At 40.3% G+C, this 23,968-nt stretch overlaps 1 protein-coding gene across 1 annotated transcript in view; it reads left to right on the forward strand.

The window, feature by feature from the left end:
- Positions 1-23,968, forward strand: part of MBD2 (methyl-CpG binding domain protein 2) — a 66,757-nt gene that overhangs the window by 39,109 nt on the left and 3,680 nt on the right. The window contains exons 5-7 of the mRNA XM_040478487.1: positions 16,670-16,760; positions 18,080-18,257; positions 22,938-23,076. Of these exons, the coding sequence (XP_040334421.1) occupies positions 16,670-16,760; positions 18,080-18,257; positions 22,938-23,064 (396 nt within the window). The 3' untranslated portion in view covers positions 23,065-23,076. The remainder of the gene's footprint in view (positions 1-16,669; positions 16,761-18,079; positions 18,258-22,937; positions 23,077-23,968) is intronic.

Consider the following 23,968-nt stretch of genomic DNA (forward strand, 5'->3'; position numbering starts at 1 on the left):
TCAAACCCATGAACCACAGGATCATGACCTGAGCTGAAGTTGACACTCAACCGACTGAGCCACCCAGGCGCCCCAGCATTTTTTATATTTTTTCAATCTTTTAATGCATCTTTTGATGATGTGTATGGGTATATATATACATATATATATATATATATATATACACACACACACGCTTAATTTATACATACCATTATATACAATTTTAGCCATGTTTTATATAGTTTATGTGCTATAACTTTATAATTAATTTATATTATTCCAACAACTGTGTATTATGCTAGCATATGATTTACTTAATCATTTTCATATTGTTATTTTTATTTTTCACTATTGTAGGTAGTACTCCAGTGAGTATCTTTATATAGATAAGATCCTTCCTATATCTTACATTGTTTCATCAGACTAGATTCCCAGAAATACAATTAGTATGAATGTCTGTGAGTTTTGACTCACATTGGCAAGTTGATTGCCAAAAGGTTGCACCAATTTAAAAGTCTGCGGATGGGGCGCCTGAGTGGCTCAGTCAGTTAAGCGTCCGACTTCAGCTCAGGTCACGATCTCACGTTCCGTGAGTTCGAGCCCTGCGTCGGGCTCTGGGTTGATGGCTCAGAGCCTGGAGCCTGCTTCCGGTTCTGTGTCTCCCTCTCTCTCTGCCTCTCCCCCGTTCATGCTCTGTCTCTCTCTGTGTCAAAAATAAATAAACGTTAAAAAAAAAAAATTAAAAAAAAAATAAATAAAAGTTTGTGGACAAGTTATGTGCATTCCAGTTTTAGCTTTTCTTCATTGTCACTGTGTATTATCAGTGCTTTCTCTTGTTGGTAGCTCAGTGTATAAAAATGGTATTTCATTTTAAATTTTCACTTATTTGAATACTTCTGAAGTTGAACAAACTAGAGCATTTGTGTTTAACTTTGCAAATGAGAAATGTTTAGAGGATTTTGAACAAGGGAGTAGCTTTTTTTTTTTTTTTTTTTACCCCTCTGAACTGAATGTGAGCATATCTCCTTGTGGCCTAAAGCTAATGCCAGCGTCTGTACACCCCAGACACATTCCCCCTACCTTCTCAGACCTCTCACTCGATGGATTATGTCATACGTATGTTTCACTGTCAACTTCTCTCGCGAAACTGGCTTCTTCCCAAAAGCTTTTAAATATACACAGATCTTCCCCATTTTAAAAAGGTATTCATTTTACTCTGTGTCCCTTTTGCAATTTGTTTTCTCTTTTCCTTTTACAGTACAACTTCTTGGAATTGTGTGTAATTAATATCTACCTTACCTCTTAGTTTTGGTATCTCTGAAACACGACTTTTGTTCCCACTGCCCCGTGGATGTCTGTTATCAAGACTGCTGATGGGGGCGCCTGGGTGGCGCAGTCGGTTAAGCGTCCGACTTCAGCCAGGTCACTATCTCGCGGTCCGTGGGTTCGAGCCCCGCGTCGGGCGCTGGGCTGATGGCTCAGAGCCTGGAGCCTGTTTCCGATCTGTGTCTCCCTCTCTCTCTGCCCCTCCCCCGTTCATGCTCTGTCTCTCTCTGTCCCAAAAATAAATAAAAAACGTTGAAAAAAAATTAAAAAAAAAAAAAAAAGACTGCTGATGATCGCCATTAAATTGGATGGACAAATTTCCACCCTTAGATTGCAGTACTTAACCTGCTCTAGCTAGGCACTGTGACTACCCTGCCTTCTGAAATACTCTTTTATTCTGTAATGCTCTACTCTCTTGGTTTTCCTCCCTTTTTGTTTTTTCTTATTCCCCTTCTTAGGTTCCTTTTTCTCTACCCATCTTCCCAGGGAAAACTGTGCATTCTTCTTTGTATGTAAAGCTTGTGCAGATGATTTCATTCATTCTCATGGCTTCTGTTATCTGTATGTTAATGATTTCCAAATCTACGTCTTCATTCTGAGCTCCAGTTGTTTGTATCTCTCCATCTACTAACATTATTTGCTTGCAAGTCTTACCAGCACTTGTGATTCATCTTGTGTAATCTCCTTCATCATCCTATTTAACCGGCCCTTTCTTTTCTTTTCTTTTCTTTTTTTTTTTTTATTTTTATTTATTTTTGAGACAGAGAAAGAGCTTGAATGGGGGAGGGTCAGAGAGAGGGAGACACAGAATCTGAAGGAGACTTCAGGCTCCGAGCTGTCAGCACAGAGCCCGATGCGGGGCTTGAACTCACGGACTGTAAGATCATGACCTGAGCCGAAGTTGGATGCTTAACTGACCGAGACACCCAGGCACCTCCGGCCCTTTCTTCTATGTGCTTTGTTTATCTTAGTGAAAGTACCACTGTCCACTCAGCTGCCTAAGCCAGAACCTGAGCATCATCCTAGACTCTTCCCATCGTTTACCCTAAACCTCTGATTAGCCGACAAGTCCAATTGACTCTGTCTCCTGAATATTCACTTGCTCCATCCCTGTACCAGGTAAATGTCATTTCGTCTCATCTCTTTGCTTCTTATTCTCTTCAATTTATTCTTCATATTGCATCCAGAAACTCCACCTGACACGAAGATCTGATAGTGTTACTCTTCCCAAAAGCTTTCAATGATTCCTATAAGGTTTTAGGAAAAAAACCCCTAAGTATGATGTACAAAGTCAAAACACCTAACATGACTTACAAAGTCCTTCATGATTTGGCTTTTGCTTATCTTTTTGGCTTCACTTTCTTTTCTTGTTCTACATGTGAATCACATGAAAGTTTTTGCAGATTTTTGAACATGCTATTGATTCACTCCACTTCATGGCCGCCTCCTGCCCCTGCATCCCCTGGTCATATTTCATCCTGCTTTCTTTCCTACATTTAATTATCTATATTCTACTCCTCCCTCAAGTGTGAACTTAGATATCACTTTACCTGTTCCGAAAACCTCTAACTGATCAAGTCTGGGTTTAGAGATCCTCCTTAGCATCTCTCCCTTCTCCTTTTCTGATCTAACTGTATTAGTTACTCATCACTTTATCCACAATATCTCCATTATGTCAGTGTTTAATATGCATTTGTTGACTCAATGAGTTAATTAGTGAATTTTTTTAAATTAAAAAATCTTTAATTGAGCCTTCAACCTGTGCCAGGCCCTTACCCAAGTAGTAGGGATACTTCAGTGAACAAAATAACAGCCCCTGATCTCGTGGATCTTCCCTTCTACTGTAATAGGAAGAGAGACAGACAAATATGTACATAATGTACCATGGTATGATAAGTGCAGTGAAAAAAAACACATAATATATGGTCTTCAAAAGCAGAGAAGTATGGAGGAGAACATTCTAGACAGAGGTCTTAATTTGGTTATCGTATGTAATATAAAGAATGACTTAAGGCTAGGAGAACACCAAGAAGCTACAGGAAATTAGGGCACAAATGATAAGATCTGCTTCATGCTGGTCATAAAATAATGGATGAAATTTGTTGACTGTTCAGCGGTGCTTATGAGAAGAGTCTCAGAGGGGCGCCTGGGTGGCTCAGTTGGTTGGGCATCTACTTGGGCTCAGGTCGTGATCTCACTGTTTGTGGGTTTGAGCCCCGCGTCGGGCTCTGTGCTGACGACTCGGAGCCTGGAGCCTGCTTCAGATTCTGTGTGTCTGTCTGTCTGTCTGTCTGTGTCTCTCTCTCTCTGCCCCTCCCCAACTTGCGTGCGCGCGCTCTCTCTCTCTCTCTCTCTCTCTCTGTCTTTCAAAAGTAAAATAAAAAATTTAAAAAAAAGTCTCAGAATTTAGGTAACTGGGAGAATGTTGTCACTGACAAGAATATGGAAATAATTGAGGCGGGTAGCTCATGGTGGTAGATGAGTACCTAGTTCTCTCTCTCTGCTCTCGTGTTCCCAACATAGTGTATCATGTTTTTAGTTAAATAGGTCAAATAGGGTTTACATTATTATGACTGGAAATATTCATGGGTAGGGCAGATAATGCCCAGTCATCATCCGAACGCTTTCATAATTTGTTGTTGTTAATCTTAAGAATTGTATGCTAGGTTTCTTTATAGTTCATTGTCTCTAATGCATCAGTACTTCTGCCACATGCCCATCAATCATATTTTTCTTATGCTGAAATCCATGGCATTCCTTGCTGTGTTTTTCCTGAGTCCCCTCTACCCCACTTGGGCTGAATTTGTTCTCTGGTCCTGCCATGTAGCTGCAGCTCTGGGGATTTCCTTTGCTGCACTTCTGCGTTGGAATTTTCTGGATTTCTGTCTTCCTCTGTCTTAATATATACCTTCTGCTGTAACTAATCATCCAGTACCTTTCTCATAAAATATAGTGGGAGGTAAAGGTTTTGGGAATCTGCACGTTAGAAATAACTTTATTCTGCTTGGATGCAGTCTGGTTTGACCCAGCATCATTGACTGAAAAGTCCATTATTTTTCATTGCTCTGCATTGTCGAAATGCAAATGTGTAAAAGTCTTATGAAAGTTTTTGGACTCCCAGTTCTATTTTTGGTCTGTGTACATGTGAGTCAATTTCTACACTCAGTTCTTTTTCATTGGTCTGTCTTTTCTCTCCCAGTACCTCACTGTCCTCATTATTATAGTTTCATAAGAATTCTTGATACTTGGTCGTATGCATTTCCAGCTTTGTTAGTCTTGGTTCAGGATTATCTTGGTTAGTTTTGGCTCATTGCATTTCAACGTTTTTATTTATTTTTTGGGACAGAGAGAGACAGAGCATGAACGGGGGAGGGGCAGAGAGAGAGGGAGACACAGAATCGGAAACAGGCTCCAGGCTCCGAGCCATCAGCCCAGAGCCATCAGCCCAGAGCCTGACGCGGGGCACGAACTCACAGACCGCGAGATCGTGACCTGGCTGAAGTCGGACGCTTAACCGACTGCGCCACCCAGGCGCCCCCGCTCATTGCATTTCTACATACGTTTTAGACTTACCTTGTCCAGTCTTTTTTTTTTTTTTTTTTAACGTGTATCTATTTTTGAGAGACAGGGTACCAGCAGGGGAGGGGCAGAGAGAGAGGGAGACGCAGAATCCTAAGCAGTCTCCGGGCTCCGAGCTGTCAGCACAGAGCCCGGCATGGGACTCGAACTCACGAATTGTGAGATCATGACCTGAGCCGAAGTCGGATGCTTAACCGACTGAGCTCCCCAGGTGCCCCAGATCTTACATATTTTTAAATGATTTCTAGATATTTGGTGTATTTTGATACTACTCTAAGTGATTACGTTAATTTCTTTAATTTTCTAGTTGTCTGTTGCTAATATGTAGAAATAAGCTGATTTTGCACATTGTACTGATTTATCTTTCTAAATTCACTTATTAAGTAATCAACGAGTCTCTTCAACTTTATACATGAAGAAACATGGTCATCTGTAAATGAGAGTTTTATTTATTCCCTGCTGACCCTTAAACATTTGTTTGTTTGTTTGTTTGTTTTTTGTCTTATTTCACTGGCTAGGACTTCCAATATGATCTTGAATAAGAGTGATAACACATATCCCTGTCTCATTGTGTTACCAGGGAATGTTTTTAATGTTTCTCCATTAAGTATACTTGCTGTAGGGTTGTTTTTGGTAAATACCCTTTGTCAGATTAAGGAAATTCACTTCTATTCCTAGTTTACTGAGGCTATCTTTCATAAATGGGTATTGAATTTTATCAAATTCTTTTCTCTATCTAGTTAAGTGCTGAAATGGTTTTTATTCTTTTCTGTTAATATCATGAATTATAGTAATTAGTTTATGTGGTGGATTGCATTGGTTGAGGTTTTTTGAATGTTACACAAGCCTTGAATTTCTGGATTAAGCTAAATATGGTCATGATGTACTATCATTGTTATTGCTGTTTAGATTTGTTGTTACGTGGGTTAGAATTTTTTGCATTTATATTCATTAGAGAGATTGGCTTGTGTTTTCTCATAATTTTCTTTTCAGTCTTCAGTATCAAGGTTTTGCTGGCTTTATAAAATAAGCTGGGAGGTGATCCTGCTTTTAACCTTCCCTGGAAGAGTTTGTATAAAATTGGTACTTTTCTTTATATGTTTGGAAGAATTAATTGTGAGGCATCTCAGCCTTTTTTTTTTTTTTTTTTTTTTTAATAGGAAAGCTTGAAATTACAGATTCAATTTACTTGATAGGTACATGGATAAATATTCACATTTTCATTTCTTCTTGTATCAGTTTTGAGAATATGTTTTTCTAGGAATTTGTGCATTTCATAATTTTCACATTTGGTAGTTTAAGACTTCATAATATTTTGACAAGCATTACATGCTCACCTTGTGTAAGTTCGATAGCACTCCTGACAAAATTTGGACAAGTGGCTACAGCAGATGTACCACACCTGCATCCCCCTCAACTCTGAGTTTTGCTATTTGCTTCGTTTTTCCAGCCTCTTGAGCCCAAATTGTTATCTTTTACACAGCCACACGAATCGAGCTTTTTCTTGATTTACATAGTAATTTTCTGGTCATGGTCTTAACCTTTCTTCCTGGGCCACTCTCACAAAATAAGAAGGTAGCTTGGATTTGGCTTTTGATGTTTGCAGGCCATGGTATTTAAGTTAAGTTGTTTTTGCTGACCAGAACTAGACAACTCAGATATCATATGGGGTTGATTTGAAATAGAGCATTTTATAAATTGGCCAGTGAATTCCTTCTGGGCAGGAAACATCATTCCTCTGTATAGCCCTAACCCAGTGTCTTGCATATTTAGCTTTTCATGAGTCAGTGAATATAAAGTGCACATTTTCTGGGTTTTGCTTTAGTCTACAAATACATGACAAGGTCCTTTGTTCTTTGATTAGAGTTAGCAAAAGCCTTAGAAAAGTGAATCACATATTCATTGAATTTATGAAATCCTAACATTAGAAAATGAAAAATTCAATAAATATTTTATATTTTCAAAGAATTTACTCGTGTATCATCAGTGTTTTGATGACCTTCTGAGATGGTTAAGACTGTTACTGGTAATTCTATTTTACTAGCGAAAATACATCCAAAGAGGTTAAGTGACTTGCCTAAGACAGCACATCTGTTTAATAGTTGAGTCAGGACTAAAACATTCAACTCTCAAACCAGTGTCTTTCTGTTACCATGTACTCCTACTTAGCCACAAATTCATCCCTAAAACATTTGAGTGCCAGCTCTGTGTCTAACATCATGCTCTTGATAGAGAGAAAGATTCTGCAGATTAACACTCTTTAAAATAGTGAGATGTTGAAGGTCATTTTTTTGGTTCTTCTATTTTACAAAATATTAGCACTTTGGTCCTCGGACATTTTACTTATTTATTTATTTTTAATGTTTATTTACTTTTGAGAGAGAGAGAGAGAGAGAGAGACAGCGCAAGTGGGAGAGGGGCGGAGAGAGAGGGAGACACAGAATCCAGAATCCGAAGAAGGCTCCAGGCTCTCAGATGCAAACTCACAAACCATGAGATCATGCCCTGAGCCGAAGTCAGAGACTTAACAGACCGAGCCACCTAGGTGCCACTTGTCCTCAGACACTTTACAAGGTGTATCTATCACATTTATGTACTTTAAAGATTTGTTTTTGTTAGGAGAAAAATGCTCATAGTCTTACTTCTTTGACTATTACCATTAGAAATTTTAATTTGTTGCTTAATAGTAATAGAAAATACAGAAATGTAAAGAGAACCATCATAAAAGGCAGAGTTTCGTAAGTCTTCTGCAGCAAGTGATTCAACAGTGAAGCAGGGTAAAAGAGGCTTGAATTAGGAATTGGATTTGGTAATTACAAGGCTACTGACCTTGGGCAGGTCAGTGTTAACATAAAAATAGGAGTAGAGTCTAGAAGGAAGAGAATGGATGGAAGGTGGAGAAATCAGAGGGAAGGTTTCCCTCCTAGTAGAAAGAGGAAGTTGGAGCTGGTCTGAGGGAGAAGTGTGCACAAGGACATTTTTAGGTTATCAGTGTTGGAGTGTATCTGTCTCTTCAGAAGAAGCCCAAGGAAAGGAAGAGGGAAAATGGGAAATGTGGGAGGAGAAGTTGGGCAAATTGATGGGCAAGGTCAGGAGAAGGCAGAAGGTAAGACCAAGAGCCCTGTGTAGGGATAATCTTAGAAAGGTAGCAGGGTGCTTATTCCTCTGAGACAGGAGAAAAGTCAAGGAAGGTAAGTGGCCCAGAGGGGATCTACTGTGGAAGGGCCCTTAAGCTTGGCACAGAGTCTGTTACAGCTTCTCGGCATGGGAACTAACGTTCAGCTTGTGGTATATGTTTAAAATACACAATGAGAAATAGGAGTTCAGATATATGGGAGTTTTAGTTGAACTTTGCTTAGTTTCATTACTGAAATTTCAGTGTGTTTCTATATAATCAATTTGTTTATTTTTTTAGTGGAGATATAATTTCAAAAGTTAAGGGAGGATGCATTTTGAAACAGTATGTGAGGGCTAAAATCAGTTATAAGTTTTTGTGTGGCTCATTGTGGGGAGATGGCTGTTAGTTTAGAATTGCCCAGGCCCTACCTATAGCTACCCATAAAGATCTTATGGAAATTAACATGGTCAAGATCAACCTTTCATTCTGTTTTGTTGCTTTATCTATACTTGAATACCTAAAATCATACTGAACAGAGATGTGTCTTTCTCTGTAGTCAGTGGATATGGTCTCTCATCCTTTGGTAATAGCAGAGAACTCCTTCTAAAATCTGTACGGACAGACTCTATCTAACTTATGAGTTGGGATGTAAAGTGTCATGTTTCAGTTGTTTGGAACTCTAACATCGTCCAGCAGAAATCCTATATTCTAAATGGTTCTAACATCCCAGACCAGCCTATAAAGACCATTTAATCTTAGGTATATCTGAATTATTAAAAATAATCACTGTTTATAACCATGTTTCTATCTTGAAGAGCCTTAAATTTCACCTCTTAAGAAAGGTTTCTCCCACTTCTGCTTTATCTTACTCACACCCTCATCTGGCAGTGACGAAAGAAGCACCAAGCTCTAGGCCATGTAGGGTGGTTCTTACAAGGTCCAGGAGTGAGAAGCTGGGACTCTTGGAAGTTGAGAAAGGAGCTGACTGCAGTCATAGCATGTGCCACTGGAGGGCTCTTCTTTCTGTGCAGCTAGGAGGTTTGGGCCCCTCACATTGTAAGCCTCCACCCTGCCCTCCTTGTCTTTGTCTGGACTAGAGGTTCTCAACCAGATCCGGTTTTGTACCGTCTCCCCGCCCCCCCCCCCTCGCCTCCCCACCTCCCTGTACTCAGGGAAATTTGGCAATGTGTAGAGACACCTTTGGTTGTCACAGCTGGGGTGGTGCTGCTGGTATATAGCAGATATAGGCCAGGGATGCTGTTGAACATCCACAACAAAGAATTATCCAACCCAAAATGTTAATACGGCCAAGACTGAGACACTACTTTAAACCATTGTTCCTGCTTCAAGTGCCGCCCGCCCCCCCCCCCTTTCTCTTCTTGCTTAATGGCAGGACAGAAATGTAGTCTGGGTTCCCTGATTCTTTCCTACCTTCTATTCTTGAAATAAACTCAGAGACCTTTTGAGGTTTTTCTAAGGGCTTTAGTATCATCACAACATGGAAATAGATGGAGTAAAAATAACAAGAAAATTACAGTTTCAGGAAATCTTAATTAAAAGTTACCCATGTTATTTGCTGGACTTTAAATAGAACAAAATTGTGATCCTTCTCGAGGCTCTGTCCGTTCTTCCCCAATGTGGTTTCTTCACTGCCTGGGCTTCCCTCCTTCTTCACTCCTACTGCTCAACTGGGAGGAGCCTTGGCAGTGATCCTTTCATGGTCCTCCAAATGAGGAGTGGCAGGAGGGATGAAAGATCCTTGGGTTATTTTAACAAGGGGTTAAGGGAAGGCTCTTTTGTACTGCATGGGTTTAGCCTCGTTGCTATCGTGAAATTCTTAATACTTTTTGAACAAGGGACCTCAGAGTTTCATTTTGTACTGGGTCCTGCAAATAATGTGGCTGGTCGTGCTCACCAGAGCTCTCCCAACCAGCTTTGGTCTAAGTGAGAGGCAGTCTGGCTTGGATGAGAAGAAGAAAAGGAGGAGTTGTAAGATTTTTGTAGCAAGAAAACCCCAGCTGAAAATCTGGGAGGGAAGGGCAGATTCATGTGCATGTGCTCAGTGTTCATGTATGAATACTCACCTTTCAGAGTTGATTAATTTCTGATCTGTTTGTTTGTTAATTGTAATAAGATGACCAACTGCTTATTGAATGCCACTGTATGTATGATCAGTGTGCTGAAAGACTTGTGGGAAAAATGTGGGAAAATGATACTTGCTCTGTACTAGCACGTTCAGGTGTTTGTGAAACCTCCTCATTTAGTTTCTGTAACCCTTTGAGATTGTTTTTTATTGTCCTTTTCCATAGAGTTGGAAACTGATACTGAGACAGGTTGAGTGGTTTAACTTTGGAAAGCTAGTAAATGACAAAGCAAGGGTTTGAACACAAGCCCGCTGACATTCACTCTGCTACTCAGAAGTTAAATCTTCTGCCCTCTGACTTGACTGTCAAGTTGTCAAGTTGATGTTATGAGTATAAATAGAAGGTCAATGTCTTTTTGTCAGTGAATTTTTTATGAACACGACACAGACACATCAGTCTTTTTCAAATTAAATACAATGGTGGATGAAAATAATAGTGGTATATTTGATCTACATGCTTTTCAATGTTTCATGAGAAATAGATATTAATATAATGAACCTAAAACAGTGTTCTTATAGAAAAAATTCAAAAGCCTTCTGTTATGTATGCTTATAGTAAATCACACCCTCTCTCCTGTTTTATGAAATACCTGTTACCACTCTATTGTTAGTGGGATTTACCTGAAAATGTTTTCTTGGAGTAGGGGTTCTCAGACTTTAATTTCTATTTACCAAATAAAAATTTGATATTCAATGGGGTTGATACTTGCAATTAATTCTAAGAAAGCTCATTTTCAGAGAATATATATTATATCAATTCTTTGGTTTTTATCATATAAGATACACTGAATTATGATTTGATATCTTCTTAAAATTCTATGCTGGCTTTAATCTAAATCTAGTACAAGTGTGGGCCTCTTAATTCTGCATGAGGAGGGGGCAGGCATCAGCACAGATTGCCTGCAATTGACGACTTACCCAGTATGACTTAACAGGCAGATGAACTAAGAGCAACTTGATACGTCTCTTCATATGTATTGAACTTTTGTCAGCCTTTGATTTCATGAATGGAAGGGTCTGAGGCCTGTTACCTTATGATCTAACACAGAGCCAAATATGGAAATGCTCTTCCAGAGCTTTTATTCTTAAGATCAGGGCTGTTTAATCACCCTGACTTGAGTTTCAATTCCAACTGCACCACTGACTAGTTACATAACCTTTGGTAAGTGACTGTACATGGGACTAATAATGTCTTCTTCAAAATGCTGTAGGAAAGATTCATAGGATTTCTGCACATAAAGCACTGAGCGCAGTGCCAGGCCTGTGGAAAGGGCTTGGTGGATAAGTGGTAGTTGTCCTCTTTCTCCTCCTCTTATTCCACCAAGAGAATATGACTGGGCACCAAAAGAACTTTAGGTCAGCCCTTTCCCTATTTACACCTGAACAATTTGGTATACTCTTAAATATACGTTGACACATGTCTTCCTACAATGGAAAAGAGGAAGGCAAATATCTTCCTCCAGTCCTCTGCAAGAACAAAATAGAATAATATATTTTTTACTTTCTGGTATAATCAGGAATAAAACTCGGAGATCTTGGTGGTCAGTATACACCAGCGTTATGTTTGTACCACCATTCTTTCAACATAGACCAAACCAGCTTTTCTCAAACTGAGATCCCTGGACCTGCATCAAAATCACCTAAGACACTTGTAAAAGAAAGAGAAAGAGAGAGAGAAAGAAAGGAAAGAGGAGAGAGAAAGAAAGAAAGAAAGAGAAAGGAAAGAGAGGAGAAAGAAAGAAAGAAAGAAAGAAAGAAAGAAAGAAAGAAAGAAAGAAAGAAAGAAAGAAAGAAAACCAAGCAAGCCCTATAACCCCAGACCTACTGAACAGAATCTTTAGGGCTGAGACCTTGGAATATAGATTTAAAACAAGCCACTCTGGTTATTCTTCTGTATAAGAACATTTAGAAATAGTGACCTATACTCCCTGTTTCACCGCCTTGCCTTTGCTTAAGTGATTTCCTTGTTTGGAGTAGTCTTTCCTCCTGTGTAGAATTCTTACACTTTTTTTTTTTTTTTTTTTTTTTTTTTAAATCAAGAGCTACCTCTTTCTAAAAGCCTTCGTGGATTCTCCCAAATTGAAGTTCATTTTGTATCTTCTTTGTTGCGGGTATCACAGTCTATCTTGTAGAGTTTTGCTCGTTTCCCAACAAGCAGTAAGCTCCTGGAGGGCAGTGATTACCAGTTATCCTAATAACTATCCTCAGTACCTGACAAAATACTTTGTGTATAATGGGCACTAAAAGAATATTTGTTGAATCTGGAGAGATCCTCTAATTACTTTTTTCCGGTAAACCGTGTTGTTCTGACTTCCCCAGAAGAGCACAGATTCCTTCATGGTACACATGATCAAGTTCAGGGTGATAGAGGACAGTACTAATAAACATGACTAGCCTGAGTTCCTACTGCATCAGAATAGGGATGGTGTGTTTGTGTGTGGTTGTGGGGAGCTGCTTTGCTATCCCAGTTTCTTCCTCATCCTCTCTTTTGGATATCCTCTGTAAGGCCAGTTGAACAAATTTCCCAAAGTCCCAGTTAAATCCACAGCAGTTAAGAGAAGAAAATGCTGCAGTTGTATTCTGGGTTGGTTTACTTTCAGAAAACAGATTTGACCATCTCACTAAAGAAACAGCTTTCATAACACGATCCTGTTTGCCCCCTGGGACTCCAAGATAGAATTACATGCATCTTCATGTGAGGAACAAAGCTATGGACGTGAACTCCATTTTCCGGGGAGGGAGTTCCTCCAAAGCTGCACTGCCCCTGTCTCTGACATTTTAGACACTTTTGTGGTTTTAGATGACTTTTAATCCCCAGCCTCGCTTCTCCATCGGCTAGTCTACTGGATCAGGCATTGCCCAGACTGTTGGCCATATGACATCATGCACACATGGGCTCTCTCCAGTTTTCTTATATGCTGGAGGGTGATAAAGAAAAGGTGTTAGAGGCACCTGGAGGGTCTAAGTAGTGGGGACTTAGAAAGGGATATAATAACTGAGGGTGATAGCACGTTTTGGGAGTTTCTCCAAATATTAAATCACTGCTCCTTAAAAGTATTACATTGATTATTTGGCCTCAGGCAACAAGGTTACACTGAGAATATCATTGATTTGGCAGGTGAAATCAGATTTTCAGTGGGTAGGTTAGGATTCATGAAAGCAATAGTGCTTATGAAGTTGTGGTGGAAGAGACGGGATCGCTGTCACAGAGGGAGACTCCTTACACATTTAAGGAGACTCATCATTTCAGTGTTTTTGCCTTTAGCCTTCTAATAGCTGGAGAAGTAATAAGAACTCCAGATGGCCACAATTTGTCACCTAATGAAAACATAGAATTCATAAATGAGCAGATCAGAAAATTTTAAAGTTAGGCAGAGGAAGATTTCTCTGTTCGCTGTACCTCTCCACAGCATATGCAGGGTTATAAAATGACCAGAGAGAAAGAGAAGAGGTCGTTGAATATGGTGACAGGAGCTGACTGCCTCCAAGAGCAAATTTGGTGAAAATTCATGGGGAATGGGATGGGGGTAGTCAAGTGGAAATGGGGGATGGAGGTAGTACGTATCAGTCATTCCTTGAGGAACTGGCTTGAAAAGTAAAGAAAATGGTAATTCTAGCAGCTGGATAAAAACAGAGGGTACAATTCCAGTACCCAAAGAATTCCCTTGTGCTGACCCTTTGTAGTCAGACCCTCCCTCCACCCCTAATCCCTGGCAACCTCCCTATAGGTTTTTTTTCCTCAGAATGTCCTATAAATTGAATCACACAGCATGTAAATAACTAGCTTCTTTCACTTAGCATGATGCCTATGCCATTTTAAGAAATATTTTCAAATGTAAAGAAGTTCCCAACCCTAAAACAAACAAACCAGGTAGGGGCCTGAGAAAACTAATGTAGGGAACATGAGTTAGGAACATAAAGATTTGTAAGTTTTTTTATTTCTGAGACAGAGAGAGACAGAGCATGAGTGGGGGAGGGGCAGAGAGAGAGGGAGACACAGAATCAGAAGCAGGCTCCAGGCTCTGAGCTGTCACCACAGAGCCTGATGCGGGGCTCGAACCCACAAACTGTGATATCATGACCTGAGCCGAAGTCGGTTGCTCAACCAATTGAGCCACCTAGGCGCCCCAGGAACATACGGATTTGTAAACAGACATTTATCTCATGAAGACTGTTTCAGTTCTCTCAAAAATTAGGTGAGCTGATAGTGTTGAATGAGTGGTGGAAAGGATGGAGCGCAGGGCAGTGGTGACCTACACCCAGTGTATGTTTTGTTTTATCAAACCAGCCTTTTTTTCCTTCTCCCATATCCCCCACCTCCTCTGGGGAGCGCGAGTGGGGGCAGAAATACAGTCACCTACACACATCCACCTGTGTAAATCCATGTGCCTCCGTTTTCATGGCATAAGCATTTCATTTATACAGAGGTCATCGGTGCGTATCATATTCAACTTCAGACTTAGTTGAGGGCTGTGAGATGGCATGTGGTGATACCAGGACTTGTAATCCAGATCCATACACTTCGTTTCTCAGTCCAAGGTTTATTTTGCAAGACTTTCCTTTCTAAATTTTATATCGTTTTCCTTTCAGTTAATAGGAATTTAAAAATTAAGAATTAAAAATTATAGCATGTAAAAAAATTGAACTTTTGATATCTAGCAATGGAATTTTATGTAAAATGTTAGTATGTAAAATATTAGTAATCATATCTGTACATAATATCTATACTTTGTTTTTTGGTAGTGTTGATTTATTTTGCAAATTAAGTTATTTTTTTTTAAAGGTGCTTGCTAATATCATACTCACTGATTCCTCTGAATACTTTTCCTTTTTCATTAGGAATTGACTGGCTTTTGTTTTCCTTGTTTTTTTTTTTCTTCCCATAGTTGTGATAATCAATGCATAGATAATATTATTTCCCACAAAAAGAGAATAGCAGGTGGGGTTTTTTTGGGACATTTATCACATTTATCAATTATTACCTTCACCTAACTATTTTTCACCCATGATAATTAATGCATTCGTGTCCTCATATACGTTGACCACATTCTGCTGATGACATAATTTATAGGGAGATGTAAGGAGTTGTTACCATATACCAGCCGTCTTCAGAGGAGAGTGAAGCATTCTATTGCATGTTACTCTTGGTGCTAGCAGTGAGGTTTTTAGAGACCCAGCGTATAACTCTTCTGCCATAAAGAGATTTTTATTGTATCTTGCATTTGTCTGGAGGGCAGTTACCTGATACTTCTCATATATCTAGAAGTCAGAATATAAGCCCTCAGGGTGGTCAAAATTTGCTAAAAGTAAATATGATAAACCTTGTGCCGACTCCCCATGACAGGTACTTTACATACATTGCCCTGTTTAATCCCCATATTAATCTTACATGGTTCTCATTACTGTCACATTTTTTTGTGTGCCCCTCAGGATCCTCATTCTGAGTCCTTTATTCCCATATTCAGGCATTCAATATTTTTTTTAGTACCAGTGTTTTTTCAGTACCTACTTTTGACAATCCCCAGGTATCTGGGATTAAAGACAAATATACAGAGTCCTAAGGAATTCCTTTATCTGTTTTTTGTTTTGTTTTGTTTTGTTTTTGGCTACAGTGAATAAGAAACAGACTAGAAAAGAGATAAGTCTTGAGGACAGAGACCCAGTGTATCTCATCTACTAAGGCATCCACGGGGCAGCACGTAGTTGGAGCTCAGTAAATACATGTTGAACAAATGAATGACATTATTGAGAAGTAATAGCTAGCTAGGAGAGAAAATAAAGTACAGAAAGGATATGAAAACCAAACAGCAGAACTGTCTTGGACCATTTAGTGTTTGAATAAGCAATTGCATACCTCAGTGGCCCCATGAAGTATGAGGAGCCTTCAGTGTGCTGACTCATGTCCAGAATGATGGCATGGGGCCACTAAGTGACTCAGGTGATCTGGGCTCTCTGCAACAGGGAGAAAGTCACCCATGAACGTGACACCCTGCTCAAAAAGCAAGGAAGTATACAAAACATTTTAGAAAAGTTTTCATAAAAAAAAACTGGCTCTTGACCCCTTAAATACTAAACTTCAGTTTTGGGGAAGAATCACATAGGTAGAGGAGCTCTTTCCCTAATAATATTGAATAAAGGGGTATTTATAATATAATTTGTTTTCTTTCCCTGATAAATTATAACATTAAATTTTCATACCAAATGAAATCTTTAATAATTCAAGTTACATTCTTTGGAAGTTACCTTATAAAGTACTATATATAATATATAGCATATAAAAATCTATAATACTGTAACAAGTGAATAGATTGCATAAATAAGAAAATTTTGATTAATATCATTTTAAAGAATTATGACATGTTGAAATAATTCATATTTGGAGTATCATTTAGTATATGTAAGGACAAAAGTGGGGAAATTAGGAAACTCTTGAAATGATTTCAGTTTCATCATTCAGCAGCATCGATGCGCTACTTTCTTGGTCCAAGAATGTCTATTAACAGTGATGTTTTGCCTTACAGCTTTTCTGGGAGAAGAGGCTACAAGGACTTAGTGCATCAGATGTAACAGAACAAATTATAAAAACCATGGAACTACCTAAAGGTCTTCAAGGTATTATCCAAATTCAGTTGAGCAGTACCTACTATGTGCCAGGCTCTGTGTTAGATGCTGTGGGAGTCAGAAATGATTGAGACAGGGTCTTTACTTTGGGGGATTGTGTGCCTTTCTGGATGATGTCCCTCTTGTGTTGGTGTAAATCCGGAGAGAATGTACTTGAAGAGCTTGTACAGTGTTGCAGGGATGTTTCCGATTTTTTTCTGTGTAAGAATTTTGGCTTTAGGTTAGGTTCACCGTATAAATCGACCCATGTGCTGCTTTTAGAACCAAATGCAGCCGAGTGGCAGAATTTCTCAAGCTTCCTGCTCAAAGCAGCATCTGGCTTCAATGTTTGCTCTTTCACTCTTCCTCTTATCAGAAGAACAGCTAATAACTCTTCTGTCTCTCCCTGCACAGACTGCTGCTGCATGTAGCAGTGGGAACTGAGGCACTTTGGCCCAGTAACAGCAGCAAGTGGGGTCTGCGGGGTATAGAAATCAGTTAACTAGTGTGCCTGTCATATCCCATGTTAATTCCATTCCAGAGGAGCGTTATTTTTCAAGTATTAGAACTTCAGCTTCCAAATGTTGATCTAGTGTGGGTTGCTCAAAAATTGTCATAATTCATGGCTAGAACATTATCGCATCCCTCTCTTTTCTTGGAAATTATTGCTTTCACTGGTTTCATAACTTTAGGACTTCAAGCAGTGCATTTAAATGCGGTCCTGGTGCCAGTCACGGTGTAGGTAGTGTAGGTAGTCACGGTGTGTAATTATTAATTGGTTAATATTAATTGGTTATTATTGGTTATTATTAATTGGTTAACTTGGATATTTTGTTAGGTATTTGAAAAGGATGTGAGAGCTGCAGGTACAGCATGCTTGCATTGGCTTTTCCTGTGAAGTCCCAAACAAAAGAAAAGTGTTGAGATATTGCCAGAAATTAATATTGAAACCTACAGGAGTAACTATTGTAGGACTTGAGGGATGCATTAATAGGGAAACTCAAATATGATGTGACTTTAGAAGGGATTTAGATCATTAAAATAATTGACCCTGCTTGAACAGACGTAGCCAACTTTAAACAGTTTAGTACCTTGGAGAATGTATTTTGAAGTTGTGTTAAAGTTTTATTAAAATGCTCAACCATTTTGTTACTTTTTTTTTTTTTGGAATGTTAATTCTCTGGTATATGATAACTGTTCAGTAGATACGATATCATCCTTTTAAATACGTGATCCCAAACAAGCATAAAAATGTCAGTTGTTTTAGGTTATGTAAGATTTGCTTAGCACATCTGGAAGTCCCTTTAACCAGTTTGTATTTCTGATCGCAGGAGTTGGTCCAGGTAGTAATGACGAGACCCTTTTATCTGCTGTTGCCAGCGCTTTGCACACAAGCTCTGCGCCAATCACAGGGCAGGTCTCCCCTGCTGTGGAAAAGAACCCCGCTGTTTGGCTGAACACATCTCAACCCCTCTGCAAGGCTTTCATTGTCACAGATGAAGACATTAGGTAAGGCAGTTATAATATAACTCCTATTTGATAAACTTTATACTGCCTCCTACTTTCTGTGGCACATCTGGTTAAGTGATGAATGGATCAGAAAGTTACACTTTTTTTTTTTTTTTTTTTTTTAATAACTTGTGAAACTAATGGAAGGTGATATAGGACATTTAAAACAAATACATGCTTGAAAAAAGCTGGAAGTATCATCACGGTCATGTCTGAAGGACACATCAGTTGTACTCTCTACACATTGTTACTGTAGTGTCTTTTGCATTTTGGGGTTCTGCCTTTCTGCTGTAAAGAACCCCTTTCATTCAGCGATGCCTTTTGTGATTGCTTTTTGCATTGGTTTGTCTGCAAACCAGTGTCTTCTTTAAAACAAATTGTAACCATGCTGCTTTAAGCTGACTTGTGCTTTCAAAGGTCAGTTTGCTTATCTTGATTCTGTTTACTCTCTTAGGCTTAGTTTAGAGATTTATTCATTTCTGCTTCATCTTGTTTCAGGTAAAGATTTAAGGTGGCGCCACACACACACACACACACACACACACACACACACACACACACACAAGCTCGGTGAGAAGCAAATGGCAAATATCAAGCAAAGGGTAAAGCATAAAGTGGTAAAACAGAGCCCGGGGTAAGGAGAGGACATGAGGTTCATTTCTTAACCTCTTTTACTCCAGGACTGCTCCACAAGTTAGTTTTTAGCAGCAAATAGTGAAAAGAAAATGTACAATTCAGATTGATAATGCCCAGAATGTATGAGCAAACCGTTGCTCAAAAGAAGCAAACTATTCCAGATATTCAGAGCAGAAAGAAATTGTTATATGGGATTTATGAACTGGAATATCATTGCCTTATAATGAGATTGTAATGCACTGTATTTTCTTTAAAAATAGGACAATGCATATCTTTCACCATTTCTATCCTCTGAATGTTAAATCAGAAAGTTTTATTAGAGTATTATTCCTAGACAAAACCAGCAGATGGCAGTTTTGAATCATAGAATTTTAAAATGTTTATATTTGTATTTTTTTTCTAAATCCATGAAAAGGTGGCATGAAAATGTTTTTAAATGCGTGAGTCTACCTAGGTTTGTAATTGTAAAGCACTTGCTAGGTTTTAAAGTAGTTCCTTTTGCAAAGATGTAAAAGATGTAAAATGACTCAAAGTTGCATTCACATGCATTGATTGCATGGAATTTAATCAGCTTTATTTTTTTTTTTAATTTTTTTTTTAACGTTTATTTATTTTTGAGACAGAGACAGAGCATGAACAGGGGAGGGTCAGAGAGAGGGAGACACAGAATCTGAAACAGGCTCCAGGCTCTGAGCTGTCAGCACAGAGCCCTACGTGGGGCTCGAACTCACGGACTGTGAGATCATGACCTGAGCCAAAGTCGGCCACTTAACCGACTGAGCCACCCAGGCACCCCTGATGAGCTTTATTTTTTAAGAAAAACAAAATGTAATTCAAGAGGAGGAAGCGACTTGCCCTTTGGATTATTCTTACCCTTGAGGAAGGAAATTACCCTGGAGACAGGTTCTTACCTGTCTTGGAATGAATACCGGGTAAATCAGTAGGGATTCTGCCAGGTCACTGTGGGCGTAGACTGAGGGCCTCTGGGTGATGTCATGGGAATGCTGATGCCTTCAACAGCAGATCTTTTGATAGTAGAGCAGACTATCTCAAAGCCAGATCTCCATGATTTCCTTTTAGGGTAAACTTGTTTAACAAATTATCCATTTGATTTAATTGTTATAACAGAAATTATTATGCACACATTTCTTGTTGAATTAATACAGGTTCAAAATTATTGCAAATGGAATTATTACCCTTTCTCTAATTGTGCAGCCAATATTCTGTTTAATTGTTTTTAATGCTTTTTTTTTTTTTTTGAGGGGGGTGGGAGGAGCAGAGAGTGGGTGGAGACAGAAGATCTGAAGCAGGCTCCGCGCTGACAGGAATGAGCTGATATGGGGCTGGAACTCACAAATCATGAGATCATGACCTGATCCGAAGTCAAGACACTCAACCGACTGAGCTGTCCTGGTGCCCTGCCAATATTCTGTTTATATTAGACCTTCAGTTAAAGATCTAAACATTGGGGCACCTGGGTGGCTCAGTCGGTTAAGCGTCCGACTTCGGCTCAGGTCATGATCTTGCAGTCCATGAGTTTGAGCCCTGCATCAGGCTCTGTGCAGACAGCTCAGAGCCTGGAGCCTGCTTTGGATTCTGTGTCTCTCCCCCTCTCTGCCCCTCCCCCGCTCATGCTCTGTCTCTCTGTCTCTGAGAAATGAATAAACCTTAAAAAAAAATTAAAGATCTAAACATTAAGTATATATTTTTTTCAGCATATTCGATAACATTTTAATCCTTGGATGTTATTTTAATATAAGTAACAAGTCCTCACAAACTTAGCAGCCTAAAACACCACCCATGTATAGCTCACAGTTCTGTAGGCCCGAGGCCTGGGCCTGATATACAAGTCGATTCTCTGCCCAGGGTCTTTCAGGGCGGAAACCAAAGTGTCAGTTGCACTGCATTCCCTTCTAATATCTTCTTTCAAGGTCCTGTGATTTTTGCAGAATCCATTTTCTTGTAGTTGTAGGACTGGGGCCCCTGGTGTCTTGTTGGATGTGGGGTGAGGCTATTCACAGTTCCTTGCTCTGAGGTTCCCTCCACATTTTCTCTCCCAATTTCTTTCAAAAAGGGCGCAGCCTCTTGTAAGAGTTCTTATGAGGTGAGGCCCTCTGGGATAATCTCTTTTGATTAACTCAAGGTCCCATTGATCAGTAGCCTAATCACGGGAGGGACGTCCCGGCCCATTCACAAGTTCTGCCTCCCTGAAGGGGAGGGAACTGCACAGGGAGTCTCTCCAGTGGCAGGGACTGTTGCAATTCTGCCTACCACCATGGGCAGATGCAGATGCTTTATTTCAGCTTACATAAGTATGGGAAGGAACGCTCAAGACAGAAGAGAATCGATGGCAAACATTAGATTTGCTCTGTTTTCTTCCTAATGGGATTACTCGGGGGCACTGGTGCAGATTCTCATACTCAGTTACTAGGAGTGAGAGATTGCCGAAGAGACTGATATGCCATTTGTCATAAACCTTGAGTCAGGGAGCCCAAGGCGAGGCTGACTATGTAAGAAATAAACAATGTTTCTTCTTGACCCTGCTCCAACTACATGAAAATCTGTTCAACTCCAGTTTCTTAACATGGCAGAGGCTTACTCAGTGACAGCCTTCCTCTTTGTGAAAATTCATGTATAAAGTGGAAGCATGTACCTTTTAACTCTTTGTGCTGTTTTTTTGACTGCAGTAAAGAGGACATCTAAAGTTTTTGTGGCTGTAGAGTTTTATGTTAGCTTCTCACTTGGGATATAGTCTCAGGAGATCAAGAAACGTGCAGGCTGGGATACAGCACAGCACATGCAGCTTTACAACTGGCTGAGGACGCAAGAGGCACGTCCTCAGGGAAGCTTCATGTGCTCTTCCAGAATGTCGCCCCACCACTTTCCCAGGTTTGAGGCAGTGCTGCACTTCGTTTTCCTCAATATCGACAGAGAAAAATCACCCCCCCCCCCAGCCCCCACTGTAGAGCCCTCAGTATTGCTTGTTGTGTCTCTTACTTGTCACCGAGCTGTTCCATGTCCCAGTCTACGTCTGTCCTAACCACCTTTCCTCTGGCCTCAAGACGCGATCTGTCCCGCTCTCGAGTCAAGGCCAGCACCCCACTTGTGGCTCTACTTCTTTCCCTGTCTTGGGTTTCCTGAACCTCTTCCTTCCTAGGGTTCCCCCTTCTCTCGGCAGCCGTGGCCTCTTCGCTGGGTTCTGGATGTGAATTGCTACTTACCGTCTTTGCTCAGGAGAGCTGTTTTTAGGAATCCCTCTCTCGCACTGTCACGGAGCTACTCTGAAATTTAGTCTGACTTCTAGACACAAAGTACATACCAGTAGACTTTCTTCCCGGGCTTTGTTTCCCACCAAATGGTTCAGAACCTCTTTTTATGACTTGGCGCTATTAACTTTCACTTTTGAGGTCCCACTGCAATCCCCGAGACACAGAGAAACTTGTGGCCTGTTCTTAACCTCTCAGCTCATCTCAGTTGAGATGCTGTTCGGCTTTTCTCCTTGGTCTTGGCTTCTTTGTGATGGCCTGCTGTCGGTAGGACTGGGAACCCAGGGAAGAGCTCCGACGGGCTGGCCCCTAACAAAGACAGAATGCGGCACTCCATCGTGCCCCCATTTCCTCCATCTTCCTCTGTGCTTTGTTGAACAAATCACTTCCCCTTCTTTATTTCCCATATAACTTTTCTTTTATCCCTGCTTTCAAGTTATTTCTAATCTCCCTTATAGCAACAGCCCCAAATCTTCACATACTTGAAAGTTTTGAAATTGAAGAAGAGGTCACTGCAATAAATCTACTCCTGCCAGGAATTCTCAGCGAGATGTGGGATACCTGCCTGTCTGAAGTTTCCTCTTTTTGGCAAGGCCCGCCTTCTGTGCGATTTGGCTTTGTGGGTGTAGGAGAAAGTTTTGCAAAGTTAAGGAGAAGGAAATGTACTGTTGGGAGTTTTCGTGATTTTGATAAACTAAACATAAAGTGTAGTAGCAGCTGCATGGTTCCAGTACTTGCCAGATCATCAGTGTGATTTTACTTTTTTTTTTTTTTAAAGGAAACAGGAAGAGCGAGTACAACAAGTACGCAAAAAATTGGAAGAAGCACTGATGGCAGACATCTTGTCACGAGCTGCTGATACGGAAGAAATGGATATCGAAATGGACAGTGGAGATGAAGCCTAAGAATATGATCAGGTAAACTGAGAGCAGAGGGGGAGGGGCTTGCACCTGAAGATGGTTGATTTCTTGCTTTTGCCCTTTGTGGCCTGCCTCAGCAAAGTATAGACGCTCCCGCGCAGGGGTGAGCAGGTGCCGTTCGGCCTCTTCTGTGTTTCACCCTTTTGTCCTAATGATGTGAAGACACTCACAGCCCTGAAGCCACTTGCAAGGAGTCTGACCTCCTCTTGTAATGCCAGGTGGAAGAAAGGAGAGCCGTCGCAGGTGGTGAAGGTGGCGGTCATCCCCGCCACACTATCTTTCTGGGGTCTGTTGTTCCCCCCCTCCCTTTTTTTTTATTTTTTATTTTTGAGAGAGAGGGGGAGAGGGAGAATGAATGCGAGCAGGGGAGGGGCAGAAGACAGAGGGAAACAGACTCTGAAGCAGGCTCCAGGCTCTGAGTTGTCAGCACAGAGCTTGATGTGGGGCTGGAACTCACACCACAAGATGATGACCTGAGCTGAAGTCAGATGCTTAACGAACTGAGTCACCCAGGCGCCCCTGTTGTCCGCTCTTGAAAATTAGGGCCCTAAAGTAGGTTTTCTCTAGCATAGACTTGATGCAGAGAGACTCAGAAGGACATATTAAAGGATAATAAATAATTTACCTTACAACATACAAACTTTGACCCTGTCGTGAGCTCACATGAGTGTCATAGGTTCTGTCCTGGTGGGTATATATTCTCTTTAAGTGGCTGTGGTCCAGGCTCCAGGGGTTAATGTGGCATCTTGCTTCCCAACTGCCATCCTGCTTGGTTTCGGCAGACCTTGTCTTACTTTCTGTCCCCTATGAGCCAGTGACTTATTTATGTCTTTTGAAGCCAAAACTGAGGCATTGTGGGGAGAGAGAGAGAGAGAGAAAGAGAGAGAGA

Source organism: Herpailurus yagouaroundi, unplaced genomic scaffold (assembly GCF_014898765.1).
Source record: "Herpailurus yagouaroundi ecotype Mexico unplaced genomic scaffold, PumYag 142, whole genome shotgun sequence".
In the NCBI taxonomy this organism is placed as follows: domain Eukaryota; kingdom Metazoa; phylum Chordata; class Mammalia; order Carnivora; family Felidae; genus Herpailurus; species Herpailurus yagouaroundi.